Source organism: Aethalodelphis obliquidens, unplaced genomic scaffold (genome assembly GCF_003676395.1).
Source record: "Aethalodelphis obliquidens isolate GAN/ISIS:26980383/991018 unplaced genomic scaffold, ASM367639v1 scaffold15, whole genome shotgun sequence".
NCBI classification, from domain to species: Eukaryota; Metazoa; Chordata; class Mammalia; order Artiodactyla; family Delphinidae; genus Aethalodelphis; species Aethalodelphis obliquidens.
This window is the reverse complement of record NW_020837959.1, coordinates 14,683,833-14,698,036: the sequence shown is the minus strand read 5'-3', so window position 1 is coordinate 14,698,036 and position 14,204 is coordinate 14,683,833. Positions and strand designations below refer to the sequence as shown.

General features: G+C 41.8%; 1 protein-coding gene across 3 annotated transcripts in view; it reads right to left on the bottom strand.

Moving 5' to 3' along the window:
• Positions 1-14,204, bottom strand: part of ABCC4 (ATP binding cassette subfamily C member 4 (PEL blood group)) — a 213,616-nt gene that overhangs the window by 35,482 nt on the left and 163,930 nt on the right. For all 3 annotated transcript variants that reach the window (XM_027115989.1, XM_027115990.1, XM_027115991.1), the window contains 6 exons: positions 13,691-13,841; positions 12,154-12,273; positions 10,425-10,535; positions 9,120-9,220; positions 7,886-8,077; positions 3,013-3,168 (listed from right to left, as the gene is read on the bottom strand). In XM_027115989.1, the coding sequence (XP_026971790.1) occupies positions 3,013-3,168; positions 7,886-8,077; positions 9,120-9,220; positions 10,425-10,535; positions 12,154-12,273; positions 13,691-13,841 (831 nt within the window). The remainder of the gene's footprint in view (positions 1-3,012; positions 3,169-7,885; positions 8,078-9,119; positions 9,221-10,424; positions 10,536-12,153; positions 12,274-13,690; positions 13,842-14,204) is intronic.

Genomic DNA, 14,204 nt, shown 5'->3' with positions numbered 1-14,204 from the left:
ACAGGAGAGGCCACAACAGTAAGAGGCCCGCATACCACCAAAAAAAAAAAAGAATACAAATTGGAAAAGAAGAAGTAAAACGGTCACTGTTTGCAGATAACATGATAGTATACACAGAGAATCCTAAAGATGCCACCAGAAAACTACTAGAGGTAATCAATGAATTTGGTAAAGTTGTAGGATATAAAATTAATGCACAGAAATCTCTTGCATTCCTATACACTAATAATGAAAAATCTAATGCCATTATTCAGTGGCATTTACCACTGCCACAGAAAGAATAAAATACCTAGGAATAAACCTACCTAGGGAGACAAAAGACCTGCATGCAGAAAACTATAAGACACTGATGAAAGAAATTAAAGATGATACCAACAGATGGAGAGATATAACATGTTCTTGGATTGGAAGAATCAATATTGTGAAAATGACTATACTACCCAAAGCAATCTACAGATTCAGTGCAATCCCTATCAAATTACAATGGCATTTTTTACGGAACTAGAACAAAAAATGTTAAAATTTGTATGGATACACAAAAGACCCTAGTTAGCCAAAGCAGTCTTGAGGGAAACAAATGGAGCTGGAGGAATCAGATTCCCTCACTTCGGACTATACTACAAAGCTACAGTAATCAAGACAATATGGTACTGGCACAAAAACAGAAACACAGATCAATGGAACAAGACAGAAAGCCCAGAGATAAATGCACGCACCTACAGTCAACTAATCTATGACAAAGGAGGCAAGGTTATACAATGGAGAAAACACAGCCTCTTCAATAAGTGGTGCAGGGAAAACTGGACAGCTACATGCAAAAGAATGAAATTAGAACACTCCCTAACACCATACAGAAAAATAAACTCAACATGGATTTGAGACCTAAAAAGACCAGACACTATGAAACTCTTAGAGGAAAACATAGGAAGAAGACTCTTTGACATAAATCACAGCAAGATCTTTTTTGATCCACCTCCTAGAGTAAAGGAAATAAAAACAAAAATAAACACATGGGACCTAATGAAACTTCAAAACTTTTGCACGGCAAAGGAAACCATAAACAAGATGAGAAGACAACCCTGAGAATGGGAGAAATATTTGCAAATGAATCAACGGACAAAGGATTAATCTCCAAAATATATAAACAGCTCATGCAGCTCAATATTAAAAAAACAACCCAATCCAAAAATGGGCAGAAGACTTAAATAGACATTTCTCCAAAGAAGATATACAGATGGCCAAGAAGCACATGAAAACCTGCTCAACATCACTAATTATTAGAGAAATGCAAATTAAAACTACAATGTGGTAACACCTCACACCAGTTAGAATGGGCATCATCGGAAAATCTACAAACAACAAATGCTGGAGAGGGTGTGGAGAAAAGGGAACCCTGTTGCACTGTTGTGTAAATTGAAACAGCCACTATGGAGAACAGTATGGAGGTTCCTTAAAAAAATTAAACATAGAATTACCATATGACCCAGCAATCCCACTACTGGGCATATACCCAGAGAAAACCACAATCCAAAATGACACATGCAGTCCAATGTTCATTGCAGCACTATTTACAATAGCCAGGACATGGAAGCAACCTAAATGCCCATCGACGGACGAATGGATAAAGAAGATGTGGTACATATATACAATGGAATATTACTCAGCCATAAAAAGGAACGAAATTGGGTTGTTTGTGGAGACGTGGATGGATCTAGAGACTGTCATACAGAGTGAAGTAAGTCAGAAAGAGAAAAACAAGTATCGTATATTAACGCATATATGTGGAACCTAGAAAAATGGTACAGATGAACCGGTTTGCAAGGCAGAAATTGAGACACAGATGTAGAGAACAAACATGTAGAGAACAAACCAAGGGGGGAAAGCGGCAGGGGGTGGGGGTGGTGGTGGGATGAATTGAGCGACTGGGATTGCCGTATATACACTGATGTGTATAAAACTGATGACTAATAAGAACCTGCTGTATAAAAAAATAAATAAAATTCAAAAATTGAAGGAAAAGACAAACCAAAAAAACCCGAAAGTAAAAAAAAAAAAAAAAAAAAAAAAACTCAGCAAGTTTATCAAAGCAGAAAGCAGGATAGAAGATGAAGGCACAGGGCCTATGTTGCCCTTGGGTGTATATCTGGAGGATAGTAATTGCTCAATAAAAGTTCTCTGAATTATTTTGTGTGGATGAAACATAAGGAATGACAGGAGCTTCTATTGTGCAAATAATCAAACACTCCCTGAAAACCATACTTATTTAAGAAGTCAAAAAAAAAAAGATAACAGAATCAGAGCCCAATTCAACGCTCCACCATCACAGAAACCACGTATGGGGTCTACAGGAAGCACTCCACACACGCTGACCTATTTAGTCCTCACAACAGTTTGATGAGTTGTTCCTGTTAGCTGCCTCGAAAGAGAGAGAAAACCGAGGTGCACAGAGATGGAATTCCATGTCCTGTGTTCTTCCTCACTATTCCTTACTGCCTGCCTAATTAAAATCACTTACTTATGGCTGAATTATAAAAGTCTCTCTAAAGCATATATACATGCTGTAATTCTCAAAGCCCCACAGTTTCCCAGAAAGTACTCCAGGGAGATAATCACCTTTGAAAAGGTAGCTTATTTCCTATAGCATGATTCCATCATTAAGACACTTAAAATTCATGTTTCCCTACACAAACCGCTCACATGCTAAACAAACCACTTATTTTTCTTCAGAATTATGTGGTTATCAGTGGATAAAATTGTGGTACCTGAGAAAGTCTGAATCCAGAAATCTATCTGGGTAAGTTATTAAATCACAGGCACTCAAAAACAAACAAACAAACCAAACCAGGTATCTGATGAAAATATCTGTTGAAAATCCCTGAAGTAAAAAATATGCTCTGTTGGGGGAAAAAGGATCAACCCTTTCAACCAATTTTAAAAAAACAATCAAATTGAAAGACATTAAACTTAGGTGCCATATTAAAAGAATATGTGTCAATGCTCTGAAGTGCATACCTGAGGTATGATTGACATTTTCTTCCTTAAATCGTGAAGTCCAATTTCGGTTGTCAAGATCTTATCAATCCAAATTTTACCTTCAGGTTCTGACAGTCTAAAAAGGGCAGCGACGAGGGAACTTTTTCCAGCTCCTGTTCTTCCCACAATGCCAACCTGTAAAGAGATACAGGAGGGATTAAGAATTCACAACATGCAACAAACCTAGGAAAACACTTGGTTGTTGAAGATGAATTTTAAAAGTTCTGAGCAGAGTGTAGTCTGTAAGTTTCTCAGCTGTGGCACTGTTGAAGTTTTGGGAAAGATAATTCTTCGTTGGGGAACGGGGGATGTCCTGTGTATTCTAGGATATTCAGCAGTACCCCTGGATTCTGCCCACCAGATACCAGGAGCACCCCCGAGATTGCGGCAACCAAAAATGTCAGACACATACAAATGTCCCCGGTTAAGACCCCCTGGTCAAGGAAGAATTAAAAATAACAGAATCAGTCTACTGGCAGTGAAACAACAGCAGTTTCCCATGTGTTCAATTAGCAGTCAGCTTTTAAATGAGTTGTATTCCTAGTGTCTGGCTATTCTGAACATTGAGAATTATGTGAGTAATTTTACAGAGATGTCAACAAGTCCAGTAAGAAGGATTATACACAAACAAGAATTCAGGATCCCAGATTCTATCATTTAAGAGGAAGTACTCTTTGGCAGACAAACAAAATCACTTCCTGATAAGAAATACCTTAATAACGCTCTATCTTGAAAGGAAACACCTTAAAATTGTAAAATGCAGGTCTCAGTGTCTTAAAAGGCAGTACCCAGTAGGCAAAGTACACATAATGAGATCAACAACAACACAAATAACATTTGCTATTTATATGGGACCTTTCATCTGAGCACTTCAAAAGGCATTTTACAAACCAATTAATACTTCTAATTAAACCTTGGAAAGATACATGTCATGTATCGGTCAAGTTATTAAAATCAAAGCAGAGAGAAATTAAGTGCATTAACAATAAGATCAAAGAATCAATATAATGCAGGTAAAATGCTGGTCAGGAATGAAACTGTATTATAAAAACTGGATTTTAACTGTCTGAATTCAAACATGTATGCAGAAACTGGCCTTTTTTTACCAATGAGCTTCCCAACTACAAATTCCCTGGTGGGAGCTTCCCAAGAGGTGATTTCATCTCTATTTATAAATCTAAATACAGATGGGGGCCTAAGATATGCTTTCAATCATTTGTAAATTAATTCAGTAAATTGTAAAAACTCATGGCTTTAAAGAGAGAAGAACTAAACCCCTCTGAGCACTGATTATACAACGGTAACTTGACATATTTTCTCATTAAATACCTCCAAAGTTTCGAATCTTAGTTAGTCTGTAAAAACAATAATCGAATTTCAAAAAAAAATTTACCTTTATAGAGATTAACTGAAAGAAAAGTGGCTTTAGTTGATTTCCATTTGTAGCCATTTTGTATGATATGGTAAATCCTAATTTATATAATATAGATGGGCCACTTTCTGCATATAAGCAGGTCCTGGAGGGTATATATACATATGGGTCATTTGTTCTGTGTACATGCAGGTTTTGAACACACTATGGATTTGGTTCCAGACCACCACAAAAATGGGAACATCGCAAAATAAAGCAAGTCATGTGAATATTTTTCTTCCTCTGTGCATGCAAAAGTTATGTTTACACTATACTGTAGCATACTAAATGTACAACAGAATTATGTCTAAAGAAGAATGTACATACTTAATGTCAAATACTTTACTGCTAAAAAAGGCTAACCATCATCTGGGCCTTCACTGGGTTGTAGTAAGCTTAAGAACACTGATCACAGCTTACCATAACAAATATAATTATAATGAAAAGGTTTAAAATATTGCAAGAATTACCAAACTGTGACCAAGAGACACGGAGTGAGCAAATGTTGTAGGAAAAATGGTGCTGATGGACATGCTCAATGCAGGGTTGCAACAAATGTTCAACTTGTTATTTAAAGAAAAAAAAAAACACACACACACACACTCAAAAAAACCCCCAAAGAAACAGCGGTATGTCTGTGTTTCTGGGTGTTCTCATATGTAAATCAGCACACATCAGAACAAAGGTGAGAACTGTGTCTGTGAGAATGTGTATATATTCCTATGCTACTAGCTGTACTGAAACTGATCCATTATGCAAACTGGAACGTTTGTAGACTCCTGGTAAACGGCGGAGATAGGCAGCGGCACCGAAGGCTGCTTACGGCCACAGGAATGGAAGTACAACACTCCAGTGAGCAGAGTAAGAAAAAAGCAACTCAAAGAAAACCCGGCCTAGGCTATTGCTACCATTCAGTTATCAAAACTATAACCTGAAAGTCTTTTCCAGGTCACCAAAGGGTGTTACCAATTGCCTGAGGAGAGTGTCACCATTACCAGTTAAGTTTACATTCCTAAAGGGAAAGACACTTGGAGAAAATCTTTACTGGGAGGTCTCCCTCAAAAGCGATGCTGAATCAGTAGGTCTGGGTGGGCCTGAGATTCTGCATTTCTAAGCTGCTCCAGGCGATGCAGGTGCTGCTGGCCCAGGCACCACAGTCTGAGTCACAAGGAATTAGGAAGCCTGCAGGGGGAAGTGGGACAATCTGGGAGTGAGGGGAGGGGTTGCCGAGGAAATATTATGTAAAAGAGGAGAAAATGTAGCAAACTGATATTTTTGCACATTATAGCAAGGTCTAGTAAGCATCTGTAAGGATGTATTATTCAAGTAATAGCTCTGAGCAAGAAAATAAAAATAACAAACCAAAATCAATCCACCTCTAGAGCTGGAAAAGGCTTGAAAATGGCCCAGTACTCTCTAAAATGATCAAATCAACCACAAAATCATCTAAATGAAAAATGCAGCCAGTGTTCAGAATCTAACCAGGAAGCCTAGGGTGCTATTTACCTCATTTTGGGCCTTTATTTTGACTTGCTATTTCTTCCATGAATTAGAAACCTGCATAGTGCCTATTAATTTTTCCCATTTACTCGAACTTCCAGATATGGGGACAGCAGAGGAAGGATGGAAGGAGAATAAAGCTCCACTTCTGCTGGCCCGGTTCACTCCCACAGCCTCCCCTGCAGCAGCCTCTCTCAGTCAAATCCAACACCAAAGGGGTGTCCCAGAGCAACAGGGGCTGGGGCAGGTGTGCAGGAGAGGAAACCTGGGATGTACACAGACGGAGTGAAATGGCTTCATGACTATTCTACCCAGGTATAATCTCCAAACACAGAAATGGAGCTAACGGTGATACTGTGAATGGATCAAGACATAAATAAAAAGTCATGTTACTACAGTTATTAATTCAGTCTCCAGATTCAATTTTCCCACAAACATTTTCAAGCTCAGCTAATCCTATGACTTGGGGATTTTAAGATAGAAGAATACACATATGTTATGTTCCTAAGTTCTACTGCAGAGTTTCTTAGATAAATTTCCCCCAAAGCCAGAAAATATGAATTAAGACATGTGCAAATTAACAGAATTATGTATCAGACAGGAAATATGACGGACACATTGTCGGTGAGTAAGCAAACATCGCCTACAGAGTTCTCAGGGACAGGATTGCATCAAGAGCTTCAGTGAATGTTTTCTCGATACAGCAATCCTCACTTCCTTCCCAAGCTACGGTGAAACTGGAAATAATTAGAAGCCAGCTTTTGCTGTGTGACTAACTGAAGCTGCTCCCTGGGTATCATTTGGGCATTAAGTTGAATATTCTTTCCCATCACAAGGGTATCATTCATTAAATTATGGCTATAGCCCGCTAGATGGGTCTGTGGTGGAAAGAGCTTTAAAGAGCAGTTCTTAAAGTATTTAACACTCTAGGTAATCAGTCGTTTACGCAGTTGTCTCGTGTGTGTATTCTGGTTACTGGCTGCTCACACCTGTACATGTTACTCACTCACTCTCCCAGCCAGCAGCTCCTCAGCACCCTATCTGTGCCCTGTAGAGTGCCAATTCTACAGGGGGGAACAAGAGATGAAAACAAGATGCTCTGCGATCTTAAGGATCCTCAGGGTTCTGTGAGATACAGACCCACCAATACAAAGCATGCCACGGATGCCACCAGTTAACTGTGGTCAAATACAGATAACATAAAATTTACCAACTGAACCATGTTTAAGTGGACAGTTTAGTGGTAAGTACATTCATATTCTTGTCCCACCAGAATATTTTCTCCCTTGTAACAAAGAAACTCTGTACCCATTAAACAACAACACCCAATTCCCCTTACCCAGTCTCCGGTGACCACCATCCTACTTCCTGCCTTCATGGATTTGACTACTCTAGGAACCTCATATAAGTGGAATCATACAGTATTTGTTCCCTTTATGTCTGACTTATTTCATTTAACCTGATGTCCTCAAGGTTTATCCATAGACTGGAATTTTACTCCTTTCTAAGGCTGAATAATATTGCATTGTTAAGGATATAGCACATTTGTTTACCCATTCATCTGTTACTTTCATTACGTAAAAGACACTGAGGAAGAATAGAGGGTCTCAGAGAAGCAGACGAATGAGACTTGACTCAGAAAACGAGGTGACTTTCACCAGCCACATGACGGAAGGGAAGGGTCTCTGAGGTCGAGGGGCAGCGTGCGCACTGGAAGCAGGGAGGACGTGATACACTGGGAGAACCTACACACGACCCGAGTGCAGGGGGTGTATGTACATCAGGACTTGAAGCTGGAGGGGCAGGTGTGGGGAGCTTCCTGCCACCATGTCTGTTCTCATTTAGCCTCTTTTTCAAGAGCTTGCCCTGGTCCCGCCCGAGGGACTGATCTCATCAGCATGCACACAGCAACAAAAAAAGAGGCAAGTGGCTGAAACAAACCTTTTCTCTCGATTTAATGAGGGCTGTCAGGTGCTTCAATACCAGAGGCCCATCTAAGCTGTACGAGAAGTTCACATTGTCAAAGATGACCACTCCTTCCTGGGGCCAGGACGGTGGTGGGCGTTTCTGGTATTCCCAGGGTGCTTCTTTTTCCAGATCTGTATATTCAATCACCCTTTCTACTGAAATCATCTGAAAGATATGACATCACATGAGTTAGGAACGGAGGGTCTTGTTTATGGATGTTCAAAGACTGTGAATGAGATGCTCTGCATTTATATCATAATATCTGCTTTTATATAATGAAGAATATCTCAGGTCTTAACACCCCCAAAAGACAGAAGTAGTAGTTTGATGAGGATACTGATGATTTGTAAACTTGTTCATTGTCTTGTAACACTTTTATTATGGCTACTTTCTTCAACATTATATTAAAACAAAAAGAACTAGAGAAATGAATACTATGATTTCACTGATCTAATTTTTGCATATGAATTTTAAAAAACAGAGAATTTTGTCAATGAAAAGAATATGTATGGACGCCCACCAGTAGCATTTTGCTACAGAAGGGTCATCTGTTATAGATGAATAGAAATGCATAGTCAGTACACCTCATTTTAATAATTAGTTACTTTCTTCTCTGTTAGAGAGCGAAATAGAAAAGTTTCATTTTCATCATTTTTCTCCCTTTAGGAAAAATTGAAAATATTCGAAACAGCAGAGAATTTACATATTGACTAAGCCCTTCTAAACAACCATAACTTGATAGTACATCCAGAGAGAAGGGGCACCAATAGATTCAGGTGTTCAACACATACAAGGTAAAATTCTCAAATGGGGAGGGTGGGCAATAATTAAATTAAACGAATTAAACAAATCAACCTCAAAATACTAAATTCTCCTTTCACCAGGAATGAGGAATTACCCTAGCTTATATCTTCTCCAGGATTTCAGAACCTCCCTCCTACAGAGACATTTATTATATTTGAAGACAGCTTGTGATGAATATAAAACCTGCTGACATGGCATACATAAGACTGAGAAAAAGATGTATATATTTTATTTTAAATAAATTGTAAACAGATGGAGGAAGGATCTAACAAACCCTGTTAGCTATGATGTAAAAAAAAAAAGAAAAGAAAAGAAAAGTTTTAAGATTTTTTTTTTACATAAGAATTGCCTTTATGTGATGTAACGACAAGGAGACCTGAATAGGCTAAAAGGTAAATGTTACCATATTTTCAACTTCGGCACTTTGCCTTACGCACCACTGGAACATCCCCATGAGCGTGAGGGCGTAGGACAGCGCCAGGCCAACCTGGCCGGCATCCAAAGCTAAATGAGGAAGAAGAAGGGGAATAACTTAGTTCCATTCTGAACCCTGAGTTGGGATCCTACTGTCTCTGTACCAAGACTTCTTTATAATATTTAAAACACTTGCACATAACAACAGCATTACTTATATTTTTACTACCTGTTGATTGAGACCATGATACAACGAAAAGAAAAAAGAAAAAACAAACAAAGAAAAAAAACTATGAACTCAGAAAACTATTAAATAAGTTTATTAATCCCGACAGGATTGACATACACTTGACAGTATTATACAGGCGAGGAATCATGTCATCATTCAGGCTTTCGTCATTATGGTTTCAAGGACCATCATGTAATTTCACTTTGTATGCCCAACGCAGCCACAGTTGGAAACCACGAAAAACAAGTCAATAGGTTCTGAGAGCCAGTACTTTTAAATCTAAAATACTGCTCTCATTGTTCCATCATTAAACACTATGATTCAGTGTTGTTACTATGGAATAGTTCGGGATGGTGAATTCACGCCACACACACCATTACCTGCTCATCTGGTTCCCTCACAGCAGAGGATACTGTTCTTTCCTACAGAGAATATTTCTCACCTCAGTACACCAGGAAGCTACAACCAAGAGATCCGAGGAGCCTGAATGCCATAGGCTTGACAAAAAGCTTAACAGCAAACTTGGTTCTCTCCTCCTAACACTATGACGCTATCAGGAATGTTCAGAAGGTCAGTTGCTACAGTTGTATAGCCTTCAACCCATTTAAGAAATATAAAAGGATCAAAGCCCTCATCAAGACATCTCATTAGGGCTTCCCTGGTGGCACAGTGGTTGAGAGTCCGCCTGCCAGTGCAGGGGACACGGGTTCGTACCCCAGTCCGGGAAGATCCCACATGCCGCGGAGCGGCTGGGCCCGTGAGCCGTGGCCGCTGAGCCTGCGCGTCCGGAGCCTGTGCTCCGCAAAGGGAGAGGCCGCAGCAGTGAGAGGCCCGCGTACCGCACACACACAAAAAAGACGTCTCATTAAAGGCCTCATCAAGACCCAAATGACTCCGCTACAAGGGCCACACTGGAAAACCACACGCTGCAAACACTTTAATACAATTCATTAGAACCAAATGGTCTATGGGATTAGACAATGAGCCAAGAGTTTAAATTAATAACTGCAAACGAAGCTATACATTGTAATCATAATACAAATAGTTATTCACATCTGTACTTACTTTTTGCCAGAATCAGGGACCCAAAGGCAACAACAATGACAAAGATGGCACAGATGGCATCCAGACGCACAGCGAACCATCGAGACGTAGTCAGAAACAAGAACCAAGCCTCTGGATTTGTGAAGTATAAGAAGCATAATGAATAAGCAGAAGTATCATGGAGGCTGCTTCTAATGAGGGAGAGTACTTTGCGCAGTTGAGCTACAACAGATTTTTACGCAAGGTAGGACAGCAAAGTTACGTACTCAAGCAACCTAGAGATCACGAAAAGCCAGGTTCTGACACAAGACAACGTATGGTATACACAGATATCAGTCCAGGGGCTTTGTGGGAAGAATGTACTAAAATCTTCAACCCACAGGTTATAAACAGAACTACGATCATAATCATGAACGTAGAAAAGTGGTCTCGTTGGTGTGTTTCTTACAGTTCTGGGCCCCAACACGAGGCTCATCCTCTCACAGGGCTGACTGCTCCTAGTTCTCTGCTGGCAGAGAGCGCAGCTCACACTGTTTCCAGCACCTTCTGCACTTACTACAGGGCCCTGCACAATGTTTATTCTTAGGAGCCAGTATTCAAACGACCATCAGCTAACAGGATCTGCATGTGGCTTTCAAAATACCATTTTATCTTCAAAATACAATAAAGATTGGAAAGTTGGGCCAGGATTTAATTGACTTAGAGGGAATTCTGGGTGGCAAATCTGATAAGAGAGAAATTATTTTCCTTCTTCAGGTCTGCCACCCTGTATGCTCTGAAAAGAGTCAGCAGGGGCTTCCCTGGTGGCGCAGTGGTTGAGAGTCCGCCTGCCGATGCAGGGGACACGGGTTCGTGCCCCGGGGCCGGGAGGATCCCACATGCCGCGGAGCGGCTGGGCCCGTGAGCCATGGCCGCTGAGCCTGCGCTCCGCAACGGGAGAGGCCACAGCAGTGAGGGGCCCGCGTACCACAAAAAAAAAAAAAAAAAAAAGAGTCAGCAAATTACAGCCTGAGGGCCAAGAATGGCCACAACCTGCTTTTGTAAATAAAGCTTTACTGGAACACAGCCATTTGCTGACGTATTATTTTTGTCAGCTTTAGTGCGGTAATAAACAGCAAAGCTGGAATTCCCTGGTGGCGCAGTGGTTAAGAATCCGCCTGCCAATGCAGGGAACACGGGTTCGAGCCCTGGTCCGGGGAGATCCCACATGCCACGGAGCAGCTGAGCCTGTGCGCCACAACTACTGAGCCCATGATCCTAGAGCCTGTGCTCCACAATGAGAGAAGCCACCACAATAAGAAGCCTGCACGTGGCAACAAAGTGTAGCCCTCGCTCACTGCAACTAGAGAAAGCCCATGTGCAGCAAGGAACACCCAATGCAGCCAAAAATGAACAAATAAATAAATAAATAAATTTTTTGACAATTCAATTATTAAAATAAATAAATAGCAAAGCTGAGTAGTTGCAACAGAGACCGTGTGGCTCTTTGCTTAAAAAAAATAAAATCTGTTGACACCCTCCCTAAATGGACAGAAGGCCACGGGGCACCTTGACGGAAGGACAATGCAAGCCAGTGAAGGGAGAAAAGCAGGGGTGTGATGGGGAAGAGGAGAGCACAGAGGGGAGGCTGAGAGGAAGGGCTGGGGAGGCGCAGAGAGCAGTGTGGGCCGGCAAGGCCACCTGACAAGGACTCAAGCCTCAGAAGGCAGCACCTCCCATCCTCTGAAATCATGTCCAGAAACTTACAGACCTGAATGCAAGTCCTGGTGCGCATCAAACAGTTCCTGAAACCTCTCTTCGGCTTTGTACGCCCGTATGGTCCAGAGTCCTTGGAGAGATGATGATAAGTGGGAAAATACTGGGCTCCGAGCTGGGGAAGCAGAGACAGACAAACGACAGAGAAAGTCAGGGAGACTCGATGCAAAGAAATCCACCGCCTTCCAAGGGGCAACACCCAAGGGCTTCCTGGAGGGCTTCCTGGAGGAAGGGGGATGACGCCCCTCTTCGGGAGAAGATCCTCCATGTGACCCTCCAACTCTTGCTCACACTAAGCTTCACTTTTATGACCTGGACATGAAAGATCTGACCTAGATTTAGATAATGAACCTCCATACTAACTCAATCATCAAGGTCCTCCTCAAACAGGGCCACATTCCAAATTCTTCCCTGACATCCCTCCAGGTAGAAATTACCTGGAGGTAATTACCTGTTCACTAATTTTTGGTTCAGTATCATTTTAAAATTTAATTCTCCATCAGAGTCCCTCACCACGCTGAATTTTGATGAACTATCTGTGTGTTGTCTCCACCTAAGGTTAGAAACTTAAGGGCTGGCACAAGGACAGAGGCGAGATAAGTAAGGCGAACGGATAGTCTGCCATCTCCTTCCATCCTGGGAATTTTCCTGCACCTATGCCAAGAGTCTCTTTGTGTGCCACGGAGCACCTGGGCGTCACACGGCCCTTGTGCCCAGAGGACTCATGCAGTCAAGGGGTCTTTGAATAGTTTCGACTTCCGCTCTGGGAACCTGATGGATGTTTTTATAGCTGCCCTACTGGATACTTGAGGCATTTGGAGGCCACTGTGGTATGTGACACTGATGTCACTCTTTTAGAATCTGACAGCAGCCATTCTCTTTTTAGTGACTATGTATTGGTGTGGGGCCTCGTGTCACATGACCAGCCATTTGTTTCCTGGCATCTTCTCTAAGAGCACACTGAACACGAGCACCACGGTCTGGCTCCCGCACATCAGGGAACAGGTGGGTCATAGGTTGCTGGGCAGGGAGGACCCCTTTTGGTTTTCATTCCCCGCCGTGAATGAGGCAACTTGCTTTCTTTGTGGGCAGATTCTGAGCCTGTGACCTTTCTGGGATGAGTGATAACTTGTGCTTTATCAGCAGGAAATACTGACATCGCTTTGTTACCTGTGCATCTCCTAGAAAAGACATTAATTCCAGCATGATGAAATATTGTATTTTTAAGAAAAGTATGTATGGAGTAGATGCTCTGTGTGAGGAAGCATGTCATGAACAAGACAGAAACAGTCCCCTGTCCTCACGGTGCTCGCATTTGCTAAAATGCAAAGCTGCAGCTGACCCGCCACCAGCTCCATTTGCCTTAAGGGCCACATGGACTCACAGCGGCCATAATATCTAATTACCTAATGTTAACTTAGTGAGAAATTCCAGAAGACAGAGTCTGCAGAATTTCAGGGGTCTGGTCCATTACAGCACAAATGGAAGCCAGGCTGAGTTGCCATCCCAACCTGAGAGCCCCGGGTACTCACTCGTAGATTCCAGGCGTTTCACATCCCTTGACGTCTGTAAGAAATATCTCCGGAGAACAAAGAAAATGATGCCAAGGGGAACCAGGGGTATCGCAATCCAAGGAATCACCGAAACCGCCACACCCACCACACCAATCACTTGTAGAAATGTCTGGAAGAGTGAAAACAGATACAGTGGCCTCTTTACCCAGCATTCTCTTCAAAAATAACCTTTAATGGGTTGTTTTGTTAGGATTAAACTCCTTTCTTCGAAGAACATGTTGGAATGGTAAGGAATGCTTTCCCAACCAAAGAAAGAAGAGGGGCTTCCCTCGTGGCGCAGTGGTTGAGAGTCCGCCTGCTGATGCAGGGGACATGGGTTTGTACCCCGGTCTGGGAAGATCCCACATGCTGCGGAGCGGCTGGGCCCGTGAGCCATGGCCGCTGAGCCCGTGCGTCCAGAGCCTGTGCTCCGCAACGGGAGAGGCCACAACAGTGAGAAAAAAAGAAAGAAAGAAAGAAGAAAATTATAGGT